The sequence below is a fragment of the Eulemur rufifrons genome, chromosome 9 (genome assembly GCF_041146395.1).
Source record: "Eulemur rufifrons isolate Redbay chromosome 9, OSU_ERuf_1, whole genome shotgun sequence".
Classification (NCBI taxonomy): Eukaryota; Metazoa; Chordata; class Mammalia; order Primates; family Lemuridae; genus Eulemur; species Eulemur rufifrons.
Window position 1 is genome coordinate 14,547,105 of NC_090991.1, and position 18,327 is coordinate 14,565,431.

Consider the following 18,327-nt stretch of genomic DNA (forward strand, 5'->3'; position numbering starts at 1 on the left):
ACTCTTAGGCAACAATATATTCAGTCCACTTCATGGCAGCAGAGCTGATAGATGTTTGAATGAGGCACCCTTGGTGCAATAGTCTGGCTGTCTTGTCAGTGTTGGCCCCTAGGCTCTGTTTCTCCCAATAATGGTGGCCTGTGCTGAATAACAACTCACAGGCATTCTATAGGCTTCTGGAGGACCTGGAGCAGTAGCCATTCAGAGGGTGGCAGAGCAATGGAGACCCTAGTGCAGTGGCCAAGAGCATCCTTTTCCCCTCATGGCCATTCTAGAAGCTGCTTTGCCAAAACAAGGAGACTGTGGCTTCATGCCCTGTAGATCTCAGGCAGATGGCCCTCTTGTTCTCTTCCAGGAGATACTAAGGAGAACTTAATGAATTCATGCAGTCTGTGGCTTCATTGGGAGTTTTCGCCTAGCGATAGTTAACAGCAGAGCTTTGGCAGGATACCAGATGCTATACTGATTTGTGTCAAGCTACACCTTATTTGAAAGTTTCTTGATTGATTGCACCACTGAGATCTTCTTTAGAAATTAAAGTGAGAATTTAAGAAGTTTTTAGATAGCTCTGCTAGGTAAAGCAGATTTTAAAATTTAAGAACTGTTTTTTTTTTCTTTTTTTGCCTATTTACAGCTTCAATCTAATGTGTTTTAAATAATGCAACAAAATAACACTTGAAGCTCCTCCTTTGTTGATTATCATCCATTAAATTTACTAGCAATTGAAAAGATGTAAGACCTTTATCCCCTGCAACTTCTCATCAGGCTTCTTTCACACTGTAATTTGTAATTTCAGTAATGCATCTTCTAATCTGAAATCGGTTATAAATTCACTTTATAGTTCTTTACATTAAACTGGTTTAGCCATTGTAAATGATTGAGTTTTTTTTTTTTTTTTTTTTTTTTTGGTAGACTTAAAATGTTGGATTATTTATGTATACCTTGCCTGCTAAACTAGATTATGACAGTTTCAGCATAGGACTCTCCATTTAAAATATTTGTGGTTTGTGATTAGCAAAATAAGATCATTTCAGTTGGGGGGAACACAGTTTCTATTTACTAGTGTTTGTGGCAGGTTGTAAAATTACCTAATACTAGGGGCCTGTGAAGTTGAATTTAACTATTAATTTCTTAAGACCTGATCTTGTATTTTACTGCAGCCCTGCCCACTGGGAATTTTTATTTATAAACAAGAGGGAGACTGGAACAATTGCTGTAAGCCATACTTAAGTTAATCTTTAATCACTTAAAAATCTTGCTTGAGAATTTCTGGAGTATAAATTATCTGTCTCTTGAGTGACTGATTTCTATAGTAAAGTAAACTAAATTCAAAGCAATCCTGAGATTGTTGTGTATGTGTGTGTGCATATTAAAGCAATTCATTTGATTGACCATCGTCTGTGAAAAACTGGAGACAAGGTGCAAGGTGGAGGAGCCATAGCTGAGATGGGAAAGTTTTCATTTTGGTCCCAAGATAGCAGGGTAATCATCATCTATTGTGTTGTTTCTGACTCCCTCAGAACTTTGAAAGTAGATCCTTGATGGAGCTCTTGTCAGGTTTGGTGAGGATCTGTTTTCTCTATTAATGTCTAGAAATGACGAATAGTCTATTCTTAATTTTGGAGGAAGAGTTTTGTAGGTCAGGTTTAGCGTGACAAATAAGAAACAACAATATCTCCACTTTGCTGGTTGGAATTAGTGAGCACAAATGATTGCTACTCTGTGAGAAGAGAGAGGAAGCGCTCACCTTTCAGCCATGCTTGCAGGTGACCTTTGGTGTGCCAGTTGGTGTCTCATTCCAGTGAGCTCTCCACGGCAATGGCCTTCGGTGTTGGGAGGGAGAATGGGAGGTCTGATTTTTGACCCCCATCATGCTCCCCCACACCACCATTTCTTCCTTTCCAACTTAGTCATCTTGTTTTAAAAAGACTCTCAGTAGACTGTGGAAATTATGTTTCTTATGCTGGGTGATTGAGTAATAACAGTACTACGGCCCAATGTCAATATGAATTTGTCTCATCTTGTCTGAAACATAATTGAGTAAGTTCAGGTTCAGACAGGTCTTAGAGTCCACTATTCATTTCTCAAGAGCAGGTTCTTACACAGAGACACACACACGCGCGCACACACACCCCCATACACATACCCTCCCTTTGTTTTTGGTCCTTTTCTTTCTTCTAAGCTTGTTTTCTAGCATTTTTTAATTTCTGGTTTTTATTAGTTTTTGGTATGAAGAGAAAATATAGATTGTTGGTTTTAGAAATATCATTTCTGATATTAACTTTGTTTTCTAGCATAGAATAAACTGGCAATTTTGTTGTGTATGTACACAGTGTGGGGCTGCTGGTTAGTCCTTGGAAGGCCTCACCCAGTAATTGCAACTTGCTCTCTACGTGTGTGTGCGTGCGCTCTGTCCGTGTTGCCAGGTAGAACTGGAATTATCAGTAGCACAGTTATCGGATTCCTTTTCTAGAAAAAGATCTTCAAACCTGAATGGGTGTTTTCTCTTTTTGAGCCTTTTTCCTTACTATACTTACCTTCTCACTTTGCCCCTGACTTTAGAATTGTCTTACTTTTTTAAAGTTTTGATAAACTTTGTCAGCAAGTATAAATCTGTCACTTAAAACAGTGTGCATAGTATATATGGTCTTAGCCAAGAGTCATTTAAAAAAAAAATACTATTTAGAAAGTTTTTGCTTTAAAGAAGTAAGTTTTAAATATAGTGGTGTCGTTTGGTTTTTAAAATGGAACTTGAGTCCCTCTAGTGGGTAGGGTGTAATTCACCTTCAGCTTGAGATAGAAAGGAAGATGACAGTCTTGATTCTCATGGAAACAGCTTTCAAATCCAGCGTGCTGGTTGGTACTGGTGTCCCCATCCCCAGCTGATGGGCGGTGCTTAGGTAGCCATTGGCTTTGCCCTAACATCAGCCAAGATTTAGCGTCCTCCTTTTCTGCCCATGTGACCTTAGTGGCTCTGGTCATTCCTTGCATGTGATCTCATAAGCTGTGGTTCACCGGCTGCTTTATTTCAAGTCTCAGCAAGTATAAATTCAAAGTACTAGTTGGTGATTTTTATGCCATGCAGTTCTTCATAGAAAAGAGCACAGTGTCCCCAGGGTCCTTGAGTTGCCATGAAATAAAGAATTATACAGGCCTGCTTTAGACACAAAAGGTACATTAAGAATATTTAGCAACTGGAGGAGTTATATACTGATAGCCAGAAGAGAGGCAGCTTGGTATGGTTGGAAAGAACCTGGGTTTGGGGTTCAAATCCTAACTTCAGTTACTAGTTGTGTGACCTTGAGCTGTCATGACATAGCCAGTCTTTCTGTATTTTTGTTTTCTCTTTTGTAAAATGGGGAGATGATAAAACTGTTTTGCAGAGTTGTTTTAAGTATTGGGAATAACACATGCAAAGGCCTTCGCATTTTTTTCTTTTTTGGTCTATGATTGGTAGCAGAAGTCATGGAAGTTTCTCTAGCTGAGTCCATTATGATCCATGGGATTTAATTATTTGGATAATTTTCTTCTCTTCTCCACGCTTTGTTTTTCTTTCAGTCACCACCAAGTAAGCGAAGAAAATTAGAGAAGCCAAGGAAACCCATTACGTTTGTAGTGTTGGCATCTGTGATGAAAGAATTATCCCTCAAAGCATCTTCTTTGGGCTCTGAGACAGTGGAAGGCATAGTGGTTGTCACCACATGGATTGAAAAAATTCTCACCGATCTGAAGGTATCTGGTAATCACGTTGACAAAGTACTCATAATAATCTTTCTTTTTTCTTTTTAAAGGGAATTTGAAGAGAAGGGAAAAGTGATTTCCTATAAAATTCTGGTTTTCCTCCAAACAGGTCCAGCATAAACGAGTGCCCTGTGGAAAAGAGGAAGTTAGCCTGTTCCTAACAGCCATAGAAAACTCTTGGATTCATTTAAGGAGAAAGAAAAGAGAGCGAGTGAGACAATTGAGAGAAGTTCCTAGAGCTCCTGAGGACGTCATTCAAGCCTTGGAAGAGAAAAAATCCACCCCCAAAGAGTCCGGCAATAGCCAAGAATTGGCCAAGGATCCCCGGGAGAGTGCCCCGTATGGGCCTGCTCTGCGGGAAGGCGAACCTGCCGCCGTTGAGGGCCATTGCCCAAGCCAGGAGGCACTTGCCCAGGAGGAAAACCCAGAACCCATGGAGGATGAAAGGAGTGAGGAAAAGGGAGGGATGGAGGTTTTGGAAAGTTGTAAAGGCTCCAGCAATGGAGCCCAGGACCAAGAGGCTTCTGAGCAGTTTAGCAACCCGGTGGCTGAAAAGGGCAAACATCTCCAAGGAATGGCTGGACATTACCTGTTTAAGTGTTTGATAAACGTTAAGAAGGAGGTGGACGATGCCTTAGTTGAAATGCATTGGGTCGAGGGCCAGAACAGGGATTTGATGAACCAGCTTTGTACCTATATACGTAACCAAATTTTCAGGCTTGTGGCTAGTTAACTCCAAACTCTTTGCACAGCTGACATAGTATAAAGCAGCTTGCTTTGGAGTGTCCTGTAGGGTGACAAGAGGAGTTCCACCACTGGCCCATTAGAAGCATTATGTGGAGTTTAAAAAAAAACAAAAAAAATCCGCAAAACCAGAAACCAATTAATTCATTTTTAAACTGCCCCCCGCCTCCCACCCCGCCCAGCTGTTTTTTAAGGTTACAGAGAGTTGTAGCATGGTAGTTCAGGAGGAAGAATTCTATCAGTAACAGCAAAAAGCCATCAGTAAACTCATGAGGGATTTAAAGCCGACTTAAGCTGGTCCCCTCAGCTTTGGACTGGTTGTCTGAGGTCAAAAGGATTGTTTGTGGAGTCTGGCCTGGGCAGCACTGCCCAGAGCATCCTGTTCTCTGTCACCCAAGGGTGCTTCTTGAGGAGGGGTGGCTCTCTTGGCCTACAATTAGGGCACATAGGCCCTGATTCTCTCCTCTAGGTCACCCTTCAAGACTGACTCTGGCTCTGGGTGCATATGATTGCTTGACCCTGTGTCAGTCCTGAGAAAGGAACTGGCCCAGTGGGAGAGTCGGGGAGGAAAGCTTAGTAATGCCAGAAAGAAGGGCAGATCTGGGGAATGGCACATTCCTGACTCAGGGTGTTTTGGTGTTATTTATTTCAGAAGCAGAATGAGGTAAGCAAAACTCCTAGGTGTGACTGAGACACAGCAGAACGCACCCATACCCCCACCCCCAGCCTGTCAGGAGCACCGTTTTATAGCAATTTCACTGCTGTATGATTTTTGTTTTGACATTTGAAGTGAAACTTGTTTTGTTTTTAATATAAGAATATTCAAAATTGAAAACTGTCAATCTTGTTTGAATCGTGGAGTTAGGGAAAATACTTTCTTGGCTCTGAGTGGGTAAGTGATTGATGATAGAAATGAGAAATGGAGCAAGAGAGTATGTACAGTAGGAAGCTTACGAAAGTCTTACCTATTGGCAGATAATTTGTTACTGATCAAATTCTGCGTTTTGTGGCTTCACTTGTAATCCTCTCTGTGCTTGCCTACTCACACTGGGAATTCTGAGGCCTGGGTCACCATCCATGTCCTTAAAACATGCTGCTAATCGGAATGCCAGGGTTCAGCAGAAAGACCTCTGGAAAAGGAGTCTCTTTTTTTGATCTCTCAGTAACCCTCTGCTGTGCTTGACTTGCTTGATTTTACATCACCAGCCTAGGGTTCTATTTAGACCAAAATCTTTTGAGTATAGTGCCAGAGCTTCTTGTCATCCTGCAAAGAAGACTGGTGCTGGATCGTTAGGCCACCCTTTTGAGAGGTGGTGGTGGTTGGTTGGAGCAGAAAGCTGATGACCGTGGCATATCTTGGCAGCAGCTAGATCAGGCCCTCAGCAGAGATACAGGAAATGGAACTAGTGTGCTTCCCTCTGGCAGTGGAGCTGGAGCTAGAGAAGAGAGCATATTGGCCAGTGTTCCTAACCTGGTAAGTGGACCTCCAGGTAATCTAGAGCTTCCTGGAATTATTTCTAAAAGGCCTGTGAGCATATGTATTTTGTTATTCCGGCCCCCCCACCCCCTGCCCCCAGAGAGAGGGTCTATGACATAGGTCAGTAATCTAAGGATTAAGAACCAATATTTTAGTCCAACCATTCATTTGACAAGATGAGGAAACCGACACCCAGGGTCACACGGCGCCAAGATTCAATCCAGGGCCCTGGATTCCCTGGGTCCAGTAATTTTCTGCTGTACCAGCCCATACCATCCTGGTGTACTTGCCTCTTTTTTTTTTTTTTTTACCACTCTGAGTTACCAAGTGAAACTTACCTCTGACCACATTGGCGTCATATGCCAGACCCAAACCTAATTTTCTTGACATAGTTTTAGGATAATTGAGTTAAATGGCAACTGTTCATTCAATAAGTAGTCAATAAGAATTTATTGTTTGATTGATTGTTTTATTATGAAAGAGTAGCACATGCTTATTAAAGAAGATTTGAAAAATGAAAGTCAAAAACTTACAACAAAACCATTCCCAGTTTGAACCTCTCACACAGCCACTATTAGTATTCGTGTGTTTCTGTCCAGTCTTTCTACAGGTGGGGTGTCCGAGTGAGTGGTTTTAACTTTGGTTGTACTCATGCTGTATACTCAGTTTTATATTATGCTTTGTTTCATTTAATGTCTTGCAAGTATTTTTCCATGTTATAATAGTAGTATATTTATTTACACTTCTTGCCTTTTCGATATGTCTTTCTGGCACAGTATTGGCCTTTAAGTCTAGTTCTTAGCGATTCCCAGAGAATATTCTGTAACTGGAGGCACAAAAAGTGTGTCTGTGTCTGTATGTATTTTGGTGCCTACGTTTAAGGCTTGGTGTCATGGAGGAAGTTTTATAGCTAATAATCTTAGAATTTAAAAATTATGTGACAAGGGAGACTTCCACAGTCTTGGAAGTACTAGAGCTATGAGTGCCTTTCTTGCATTTGGATGTCTTCATTTCCTTTTCTGGGAAGAATAGTTTATTTCTTAGACTATCTAATGAGAGAACACTGAAAACATTTTAAAAGAACATCTACAAATTGTTTTGGTCATGCATATGTTTTATCATAGTGTGATGTGTGATAGCATGTATCTCCAGTATACGCGGAAAGGATCTTTTTCTTTAAAAAAATAGGTTTATTGACCCACGTGTCATAATGTTGAGTGATACTCTCCTGAAATGTCTAGAGGTCAAGTTCATGTTGGTGGATTGGCATGAAATTAAATCCTTGTGGTATTATCTTAAATTCTATTCTGGCCCCTAGAATTGAGTTCTGATCTCTTGATAACTAAAGTGGGAACAGAAGCGAAGCTTGTTTTTTGAGGTGAACTAAAGCTGCTTTTGTTCCTTGGAATCTGCTTTGCCTCCATCAGTTTGGTTCCTTCCCCCCACATCCTTGCCCGACCGTTCCCACACCAGAACTTTGCTGCATGTCCTAGCAGGGTTGACAGCTCTGTGGCAGCATTTCAGCTAATCTCAAGGCTTCATGTAGATTAGTATATATTTTTAAAAACATAAAACGTCTCTTCTCTTGATGGAAATCAAAGCTTATCATGTGAGCACTTGAACTTCTTGTTCTGATAGGAATACTAAAACTGCAAGGTGTGGAAAAGATGCAGAGCCTCTGGAAAATCTGAGGCCTTTTAAAAGAAGAGAGTTGGTGAATTCTTGACTGGCTGCGGCAGCCCCTCCACCTTCCTTAAACCACAGCATTTCCCTTTGTGGCCACACGGGGGCATCTTCGGCCCTTTTATCAAGTGCCTTAACCACTGTGGGAATGGATAAAATTGTGTCTGTAGTACTTTCTTGAAATAGCCAATTGCTACCCAGATTTGTATTTTTGTGTAAACAAGTACATTTTCACATAAACAAAATTTGAAAAATAAAAGTAAAAAGAAAACACTACCCACGGTCTTATCTGGCATAATCCCTTTCAACCTTTTGATGTTTTTTATGGTCCCAGTTGACTATTTTTTTCTTTTCTTTCCATCTGCCCTTCTACTCTAGAATATATCTAGGCTGGGCCAGTCCTTTGGATCAACTTTTTGTTGGTATTCCAGTTAATGAGGATACTGGAGGGGGAATGTTTAGTTAACTTAAAACAGTAACTTCTCAAAAGCCTTTTATTTTCTTTCTCTTTGTCCCCATAAAATCAGCAAGCCACTTGGCCTCAGTGCTGACACCTGGCTTCTCTATCTTTGGGATGCCATGCCATCTTTCTCTCTCTCTTCTCTCTCTCTCTCGCTTCTAAGAAGATGAAATAAGCTTTTTACTTATATATATATATATATATATATATATATATATATATCCTAATTTCTGCATGAGAAAATCTTTCTCCCACACCGTGAACACCTCGAGAGTTTTCCACCCTTACGGTTTTTCGTGGTCCCAATTGACTATTTTTTCTTTTCTTTCCATCTGCCATTCTACTCTAGAATATATCTAGGCTGGGCCAGTCCTTTGGATCAACTTTTTATTGGTATCTGGTTAATGGGGATAGTGGTGGGGGAATGTTTAGTTGTCTTAAAACAGTAACTTTTCAAAAGGCTTTTGTTCCACAGCCTTTTGTAACATAGAGAGATCTCAAGAGAGAAACTGTCTTCAATGTTCTTCTGTCGATCCTTGTTTGGGTTTATCTGGCTGGCTGGCTAACATGCATGTGATGTGTTGTTTAAGTCCGCAGTCGGTGAGGGTTCTGTGTGGTGTATGTTACATAGGTTATCTAGGCCTTGTTTCTCACAAGAGGTGTTTCTGTGTAGAAGATGTGTATTGCGGCCCCTGGGGTCTGTGTGGCTGGCACAGGATCTGATGTTGTGGGTGGCCGCCCAGCAGTTCTGCATATCAGGAGGAAGAAGGTCCAGTTTGGAAAACTAAGTCAGGAGCCCTCTGGAAGAAGGAAAGTCAAAGGTGCAGCAGTTTTACAGCCATCCAGGGGGTGCCCTGAGGAAAGGGACGTGACCGCATTGTTTGTCAGGAAGTTGGTGCTCAGATTTGGTTTGTTGAATGGGCATTAACCCCAGTAAAACCCAGAAGAGGCTTAATTGAATGAATTGGCTTGTGCCTCGTGGAGCAGGGCATTGACGGCCCTGAACCTTTCTAATAATCCCAAGCATACGCCTCTCGGTGCACTGCCAGCTCAGTGTCAGAGAGCCCTGCACAGGGCTCACGCCACTAACGGTGGGGCGTCACACACGTACCGCAGAGTTCCTGCTCTGCTCTGTGAAGACATTCAGATCCTCTGCTGTGACTCACCCAAATGACTAAAACAGCGGTTGATTTTTTTAATTGCTGGTTGGAACAGCTAATGCTCCGTTTTGGAACAGCTAATGCTGCCTGTTGGAGGCTGTGCTTTTTACTCCCGGGAACTATGTTGTGACGGAGTGAAGCCCTGGCACCTCCGAATGCCCTCTGAGGTGCAGCTTACCCGCCTGTCTCAATCCAAGCAGAAACATCAGGGACTCCGGGCTTTCAGGGAAGTAGAGGATCATGGGTGCTTGTTATGAGCAGGGAACGGAGCAAAGAAGGGGTGGAGCAGACAGAGCGGTTAGTTGTGGCAGAATTGGCTTGTGTATGATGCTCTGAAGAGGGCAAAGGCTGTATAAATCCAGGATACGTTTCCAGCCACCCTCGGGCAGCGAAAGGAAAGCACAGACTTTGCAGTTCATCAGACCCGGGTTCACGCTGCAGTTCCATTCCTCGTATGGGTAAGTCACTTGTCCTGGGCCTTGGCTTCCTCATGTAAGAGATGAGGGATTCTTGCTTCACAGAGTCGTGGCAGCACTGAGGTGAGAGAAGGTCTGAAACACCCAGGACAGGGCAGCAACAAAGAGCAGGCTTCTCCACTAGCTCATCTCTTCTGGTTCTTCTGTGAGTTTTTGACTTCTGATCAGAAAATCTTATAAGTGGACTCAAATGAAAAGGCCCAGGCCTCAGGTATATACCTGCAGGTGTAGTGTACCACGTTTGGACCAGAAACAAAACCCGTACTTCCATGTTAAGGAGGGAGGAACAGGGGACCGATACTAGGTTGTCCACCTTCTACATGGATTGTCTCATTTGATAACCCTGTAAGGTGGTGTGGTGTCCCTGTGTGATGGCTGAAGGACATGGAAGCTCAGAAAGCTCCCATGACTTGCCCTAAGGTCATGCACAAATCTAAGTCATAGAAATGGAGCATGAACCCAGGTCCAAGAAGCTGAGACTGGGATCTTGTGCCAAAAGTCAGAATTCTATGACAAGTGCTGCACTTAGGATGGAAATGTACTTCCAGGCTCATCTGGCCCACCTCGAGGGAACGAGATGCAATTATGAGACACAAGGAAGAGAGAAAAAGCATCTCTTACCCAGCTTCACAATTTAGCACTTTAAGGTAATATTTTCCAGCCTATGATCAATGAGTAAGATTCAGTAAGTGAAATTACTTATAATTAGTTCTTAATTCATGCTACCAAATCTTTGCAGAGTTTTGCATTTGGCAGTAGTGCAGATAATTAAGTAGTTAGTGAAAGCACATGTTGGACCAGAATCAATGTGAAATAACTGATAATTAGGTAATGACTCTTTGACAATACATAATTGTATAATAATGGAAAAGAGGTTTAATTCTTTTTTTAATAAGGCAGCTCCAAATATTTCACTTACAGAACAACCCAAAACTCATGTGCTTTTTGAGCTTGCTGGAGAAGGTAGCGATCGGCAGAAAAGCAGCAGTCTTCTTCCCAGGTAGGGTGCGTGAACTAGCGTAATCTGGGGAAAAGCAAAGACGCCCTGCCATCTGGTGGGACCCATTCAGGGAATGTGGCCCCAGAAATCTAGAAACCAGAGCCAAGAAATTCCCAGCTGGGGGACTTGGCTGGTTCCAGCATCCAGGCAGCCCCCGGGGAAACAGCAGCTTGTGCTGCTGCTGTCCAAAAAGAGGCAGCTCTCCAGACAGCCCTGCAGAGCGGGACCCCTTCCCGGGACAGCGGGTGAGGCAGGGACCTGCTCCCGTAAACTTGCCACTTGACGACTTTATATCTCTTGCTGGGAAAGGGGGAGTCCCAGTCTGCTCCAATGGAGGATCCTTATTTCAGACACGTTTGTCCCAGGATTCCTGCCTGCAGGGCCACATGTGGGCACATTTGGGGGCTCTGCGGGCCAAACCCTGGCCAGTATTTCAGTGAGCTCTGGACCAGTACAGATAAGGACTTTTTCATTCACGAAGAAAAAACATTTCCTCGTCATCTTCACGAGGGGCCAGGCAAGAAGGGAAAGAGTTCATGCCCAAGCTTTTATTCAACTCCTGCTGGTTATTGCCATGCTAACATCAATGTCCAGTGTTGTTGGATCTTCTGATTTTTTGAGGGAAGCCAGAAATCCAGATTTATGAAAAATTTTTTTAATTGTGAATCCTGACCACTGATTCTTTTATGAAAACCACGATAAACTATTACTTTGTGACCTCTTCTCCCATGGGGTGATAGCACTGTGGGTATATCTGCTGCCTCCACTTTGCTCATTCACTTTAGCTGCCGGCCTGGTTGCTACCTGTCCTCCCTTTCCAAGGCTCTTCCCACCTCTTAAAGGGAGAGTCCCAAGGATTCTATCCATGGGCCTGCTTGCCCTTCCCCCCACTCTGGCTGACCACGTCCGCCCCAGCGACTTCAGCTGCTGTTCACCCGTATGTTCATCGTGCCCAAATCCAGACCTCTCCCGAACTTCCAGCATCCACTGACCTAAGCGCCTACCGGACATCTCCCTCAGGACCCTGGCTGTGTGACACTCACCTGACTGGCTGTACCTGCTTCTCCTATGTCTTGATGACCACCCACCCAGCTGTCCAGATGAGAAGTCTCTGCTCTTCCCTCTCCTTTCCCACCCGGGACTAAAGTCTTCCACTAAATCCCGTCAATTCCGCCTTAGAAATCTCTCCCCAGTCTAGCTCGACCTGTCCACCCCTAGTGCCACTGCCTTAATGTGGTTCCTAATGGCCCCCCTGGACTGTAAGAGTAGCCTTCATGGTCTCTGGGGATCTTCAGAGTAAAGCAGCAGAATAAGCAGATTTAGATATACTGGGGGGGAAGCAAGATGAAGAAACCTGCTTTGGGGGCTGAACCAGGAGCTCTCAGAAGAAAAACTAGGACGGGAAGTAGCCCCGTATACACAGGTGAGTTAGCTGAGATCAAAGAATGGGAGGTCCTTTCTGGTAAAACACAGGCCAACCTTTTCCCTGTGTGACAGTTTCATTTTACAAAAGCAATACTTTTCATTATAAAAAAAAATTAGATAATGAATAAAACTACAGTTCCACTACTCAAATGAAATTATTTTATATTTTGTTGTCTTAGTATTTTTATATGCATATATATTTTTTACACAGCAAATGTGGAATCATTGTACAGTACTGTTGTATAATCGTTTTCATTTAGCAATACATTGTGATGACTTTTTTCTGATTATAAAACTAATATATGGTTCAGAAAACTTGTGAAAATAAAATGACCAGTAATCACACTGCCCGAAGACAACCACTGTGAATACTTTGGTGCGCTAACAACCCTGTTTTCCTCAGGAGCTGTAATCTCGTTTGAGCATTCCTTCACTAAGCCAATTGTTCCTAGTTGGAAATTTAGATTTTCTGGTTTTCACTATTGTAAATAATGCTTTGGTGAAATTTTCGTATAAAAATCTTTATGCATTTTTCTCATTGTAGGATAAATTTGTATAAGAAGTACTGAGGCAGAAGATAATGACTTTTAAAGGCCCTTCCAATATACTGCCAGTTTGCTCACTGCAGAACTTGTGCTACTTCCCATTTCCATGAATGCCTGTTTTTGCCGCGCCTTTGCTAGCAGAAAAATTCTTGACAATTGGTAGGCAAGAAATTATTTCAGTGTTTGGATTTTATTATGGTAGGCAAGATCAAACATTTTCATATATTTATTGTTTTATAAACTTTACATTTCTGTTCCTTTTTCTATCCAAGTGTTCTTTTTCTTACTGAATTGCAAGGGCATATCTTGTTAAGACTTCCCTCCATTTTGTCATTTTCCTTTTGCTTTTTTTAAATAATTTTATTTTTACAGTTAGGAGCTTTTTGAGGTAATCAAATCTATCCCACTGTGCCTTTATATTTCTTTGTTTGCCTTTCTGGGTAGAAAACTTCACCACTTCTAGGGCGTAAAAATGTTTACCTGTATTTTATTATGGCTATTTTGGGGTTTTTTTTGTTTGTTTGTTTGTTTTTTTGAGACAGAGTCTCACTCTGTTGCCCCGGCTAGAGTGCAGTGGCATCAGCTTAGCTCACAGCAACCTCAAACTCCTGGGCTCAAGCAATCCTCCTGCCTCAGCTTCCTGAGTAGCTGGGACTACAGGCATGTGCCACCATGCCCGGCTAACTTTTTGTATGTATTTTTAGTTGTCCGGTTAATTTCTTTCTATTTTTTAGTAGAGATGGGGTCTCGATCTTGCTCAGGCTGGTCTCGAACTCCTGACCTCGAGTGATCCTCCCTCCTCAGCCTCCCAGACTGCTAGGATTACAGGCATGAGCCACCACACCCGGCCGCTGTTTTGGTTTTGTTTTTTATGTTTTTGCACTTAATTTATGTTGGTCTATGGTATGAACTTTAAGGACCTAACTGTTTAACAGATGATTCAGAGTTATCAGAGTAACTCTTCAGGGAGATAGCCGGTAAGCACTTCCCTCTGAGGTGTCCCTGATGGAGACAGAGACTAGAGCAAGCTGAGGGACAGAGTATGTCCCCCCAGCACCACCCAGTATAGACTCTCCCAGTGGGCTCTGGCGCCTCGGTAAGAGAGCTGATGGTGCATGTAGAGCTGAGCCCTGGGTAGATGGCATCTACTCTGGGCAGTCCAGCTAGTGACAGGCCACTGCTCTGGGCCTTGCCTGTCAGAGAGCATCAGTTACTGGCGTAGGCAGCTGATGTGTTGGGTTTTGGAGACTTGATCCTGCAGCCTTGCCTGTAAGTGTGAACTTGGGTTGCTGGGACAGTAGACCATAGTCCTTTCCTGGGGCACTTAGTGCATTCCAGCCCCTGTGCCCTGGGAGGGGCCTTCCCTATCAGCCTGCATGATCCAGCTGGCTCTGGATGCTCCTTGCAGGACTCCACCTCTCTTTACTCATAACTTCTGCCCTGTCCTGCTCCTTTGACCTGAAATTAATTTACTCTCGTAAAGCCGCCGCTTTTTCTCTTCAGAGGCATAACTGACGTTGTCGTCCTTCCCCGTGTGCCTTTGCACTCGATCAGCTTCCTCCTAACCCAAGGCTCTGACCCACTGTCATCCACAGCCCCCCGCCCCCCAGCTGCTTAGCGTGGCTGGCTCAGAGGACGTGGCTCCTCCCTTTTTGCTTGTGAACTGCATTTCTTTCCTTATTACTCAGTGTCCACACCCACAGTGGTTGCCTGGATAGAAATCTGCCCCTTTGCCCTAGTCACCTTTTTAGGCCAGACATAGGCACCAGTGAGGAATGGCTGCCTACCCAGCCCCAATTAGAAGCTCTCAATTCCTCAGAGTGGCCTGAGGCAGAATAGTGTCCCCTGAGGTCATCTGAGGTCCTTGATCCCAAGTCTGATTCTCTTTCCTTGCTTTTTCACTCTGCTAAGCTTGTTTGTTGGGCAGCACTATGCAAAGTGAATAATTATTCCTGCCTTTAACTAGGAGGGGAGGAGCTCTCTCCCCATCTTCCCTCATCTCTGTGAGGCTTTCAGGGACTCTGGACCCTACGTTGATAGCACTTCCCCATGCTGGGCTGGCCCAGACAGTCAAAGAAGAGGACCAGGCCACTTCTCAACCCAGCTGACACTTGGCAGCTTTGTGACCTCAAGTAAGACACCTTGTCCTGGGAGGCTGGACCAGGTGACCTCGCCTCTCATCGCGTGAGGCCACGAAGAGGGGACAGTACATGAATGGGAGGGTGGAACCTGATTGTACCTGTTGTCTGGGCTCAGGAGAATCCTCTGAGGACTCACTGGGGTGGGGAAGGTAGGTGAAGAGTTCTGTGGAAACTTCTGGCTCTGGGAAGCCCACTTCACTGATGATTGAGTGGGTACCCTGTGGGGTGCACCTCTGTCAAGTAATTCAGAGTCCTGCTCTTCATTCACTCTGGGCGTGGCAGGAATCGGGTTCAGTTGGCTTACCTGCCTCCAATCCACTTGATTTCTTTTTAGCTCTTCTTAGAAAGATATGATTATAGTCATTCTTCAGTATTCCAAGGGGACTGGTTTCAGCACCCTGAGGATACCAAAATCTGAGGTTGCTCAAGTCCCTAATATAAAATGGTGTAGTGTTTGCATATAACCTATGTATACCCTCCTGTATGCTTTAAATCATCTCTACTTATAATGCCTAATACAATATAAATGCTATATAAATAGTTGTGCTTTATTGGTTTTTTTAATTTCTGTTTTTAAATTGTTGTATTTTTAATTTTTATTTTTTGCCTGAAAAAAAATTTTTTTTTTTTTTTTTTTTTTTGAGATAGAGTCTCACTCTGTCACCCTGGCTAGAGTGCAGTGGAGTCATCATAGCTCACTGCAACTTCAAACTCATGGGCATAAGTGATTCTTCTGCCTCAGCCTTCTGAGTAGCTGAGACTGCAGGTGTGCATCACCACACCTGGCTAATTTTTCTATTTTTAGTAGAGACAGGGTCTCGCTCTTGCTCAGGCTGGTCTCACACTCCTGAGCTCAAGCGATCCTCCTGCCTCGGCCTCCCAGAGTGCTAGGATTACAGGTATGAGCCACCTCACCCAGCCATCCTGAGTATTTTTGATCCTCGGTTGGTTGAGTTCATGGATGCTGAACCCACGGATACAGAGGGCCAACTGTACCTTCTGAAATGAGGAAATGAGTAGCCTTCTGGGTCTTTATGTGATCATATTAACACTTGTGCTGCACCCAGCATGATGGTAGAGAGCAAAACTAGCCTTTCCCAAGTATTACTGTGGAGTTGAGTTCTGCTCTGTGGCCTTTTACCCCAGTCTGGCTTACCAAAGGTCACCTGGCCTTGGCTACAAGGTATCTAGCCCAGTGCCTAGATGTTAGGTGCACAATAAATATTTGTTGAATGAATGTTGTCTGGTATGTCCCTGCACATACTGGTCTTCTGTCCCTACCTTTTCACTCCCCAGCTGACTTTATCCCTTTGGTCTTGTTTGAAGTATGATAGGTGAAAAGCTCTTAAAGCCACTTACAAAAGATAAATCAGGCCTGAAGGGTGGGGACATCTCCTAGGATGCAGTGTGAATATCTATACTTCTGGCTTCACATCCTTTCCACTGTTCTCTCTACTTAGGCTTTAATAGGGGTCAGGGAACTGATTTTCATAGCTGCATGTCTAATACTTTGTTGGAATGAGTTGTGCTGGGACAGAAAGGCAGTTTCACTGAGGGAATGTCTCTGGCTCAGCATATTAAAAAATTGGGGGACATTATGGAATTTGAACTGGGTGTTGGAGTCCACAAGACTTGAGGAGGAAGACTGAGAACAGAAACCCTCTCTTGAGAACAGACATGATGATAGATGGACCAGGTTTTCTCCTGCCCCACAGGTTCTGAGCACCTAGAAGCAATTTAAAGAACAACTTCTTGGAGATGGCTGGTCTTTGGATCATTCCCCAAACCTGCTGACCTTTCTATTGAAACCAAAAAGACTTCTTTTCTCTTTCCCTTGAATGACTACAACTGCCAGCCTCTCCCACTCTTGGAACAGGAAGCTGGGGTAAAATGTTAAACAGCCCTCCTATTCATTCCCCTCTCCATTTATAGGTATCTCTGACTCCCACTGTGTATTCCCCAACCTTCGTTGATGAGAAATTCTTTTTGGCCATTTTCAGGCTCCTGTAGGCAACAAAAGGCCCAGAAGCAGCCTCCTTTCTAAACCCTTGCTTTTGCCTAACATCCCCTGGCTGCTGTCCCCATATGACCCAAATAAACAGATGATCATGTGAAGCCAGTAAGGCTGTTTGTTTTAAATAGCAAGCATCTCCACTAAGCTCTGGAGCAGTTGGGGTATTGGGGGCAAGGGAGAGGCTGACATTCAAATCTGTGTTCACCCCACTTTAGCTCCTGCTTCCCCACCTAAAGGAAAAGGTGTCTTCAGAATACTACTTTTCAGAGCAATGACTACCTAATGGGATAGAGCTGGCTCGACAAGAAGAGTGAGAAAAATTGGACTTCATCCTCTAGCAGAGACTCCGGGGCTGTGTGAGAGCCATGACCGCCTGAGGAAAGCGGGAGTGGACGCTGGATGGAGCACTCTGCGCAGAGTGTTCGGGTGCTGACCCCAAACAAAATGAGAACCTCAGGTCACTATTATGTAGATGCTCCTTGACTTATGACGAGTTTAACTAGACATCACCCCATCCCAAGTTGAGGAGCGTACTGAGTGCATAGCGCTTCTCTGTACCATTGTAAAGTCAAAAATCTTAAGTTTCATCACCAAAAGTCGGGGACCATCTATGCTGTTTAGGGTCCTTCCACCATTGCAGCCTATGTATACCTTTCAATTTCCCATTTTCTCTAGCATTGCAGAGTGGGCCAGGCCCAACCATACTGGTAGCGAGTGGCAGACACCTTAAAGGAAGCAATGTCAGGGCCAGCATGGATGTAGGAAAAGGGCACTCATCCCGTGGAGAACTGGGCTGTTGTGTTCTAGTCCCCGTCTGCTCCAGCTCATCGTAAGCACGGTCAGTGGCACCTGGACGTTTGTGTGTGTAATGAGCTCTCCACGCTCAACTCCAGGTGCTGGGCCATTAGACGTCCACCAAAGATCAGAGCCCCCTATAAACTGGTGTTGGCAAACAACCCCCTTCCTTCCGTTCACTAGGTTCTTGATTTCAGGATCTTCTGTGCACATTTTCTTTCACTAGGATGCACTATGATGTCCTCAAAAGAAAGGAGCAAAGCCAGCAAGCATTCATTTGTGCTAACTTTATATGCTTTCAGCTAGTCCCTGAAATGGGAATGTTCCCGTGAGGACACAGCGTGGATGGGATGGATTGGCAGGGTGACCTGCCTCTCAGCCGTCCCCATAAAGGTTTGCTTTTTGGCTTTGCGTGACGATGAAGCCAGGCTTCTGAGTCCTAAAACCACTGACATGGATTGCCCACTCTTCTTGGACTGGTTAGCAAAAGCAGGCGTCTGGGGCCACAACTGAGGGGTCCTACACCTAGCATTGGGACAGAACTGGACGTGCTCCAGGGTGCCCCGGATATGCCTTCAGCTAGCTGCGTCTGTCACTCCCAACTGTCCCCAGTGAGGTTTGTGTGACCTCCACTGAAGCAGAACAGCAGCGCTGGGTTTCAGGTGA

The 18,327-nt window shown here is 44.0% G+C and overlaps 1 protein-coding gene across 1 annotated transcript in view; it reads left to right on the forward strand.

Annotated features, from left to right (window-relative positions):
- METTL16 (methyltransferase 16, RNA N6-adenosine) overlaps nt 1-4,840 on the forward strand; it is a 67,336-nt gene extending 62,496 nt beyond the window's left edge. Inside the window, exons 9-10 of the mRNA XM_069483481.1 lie at nt 3,559-3,732; nt 3,851-4,840. Coding sequence (XP_069339582.1) covers nt 3,559-3,732; nt 3,851-4,474 — 798 coding nt within the window. The 3' untranslated portion in view covers nt 4,475-4,840. The remainder of the gene's footprint in view (nt 1-3,558; nt 3,733-3,850) is intronic.
- Nucleotides 4,841-18,327: the final 13,487 nt, after the last annotated feature.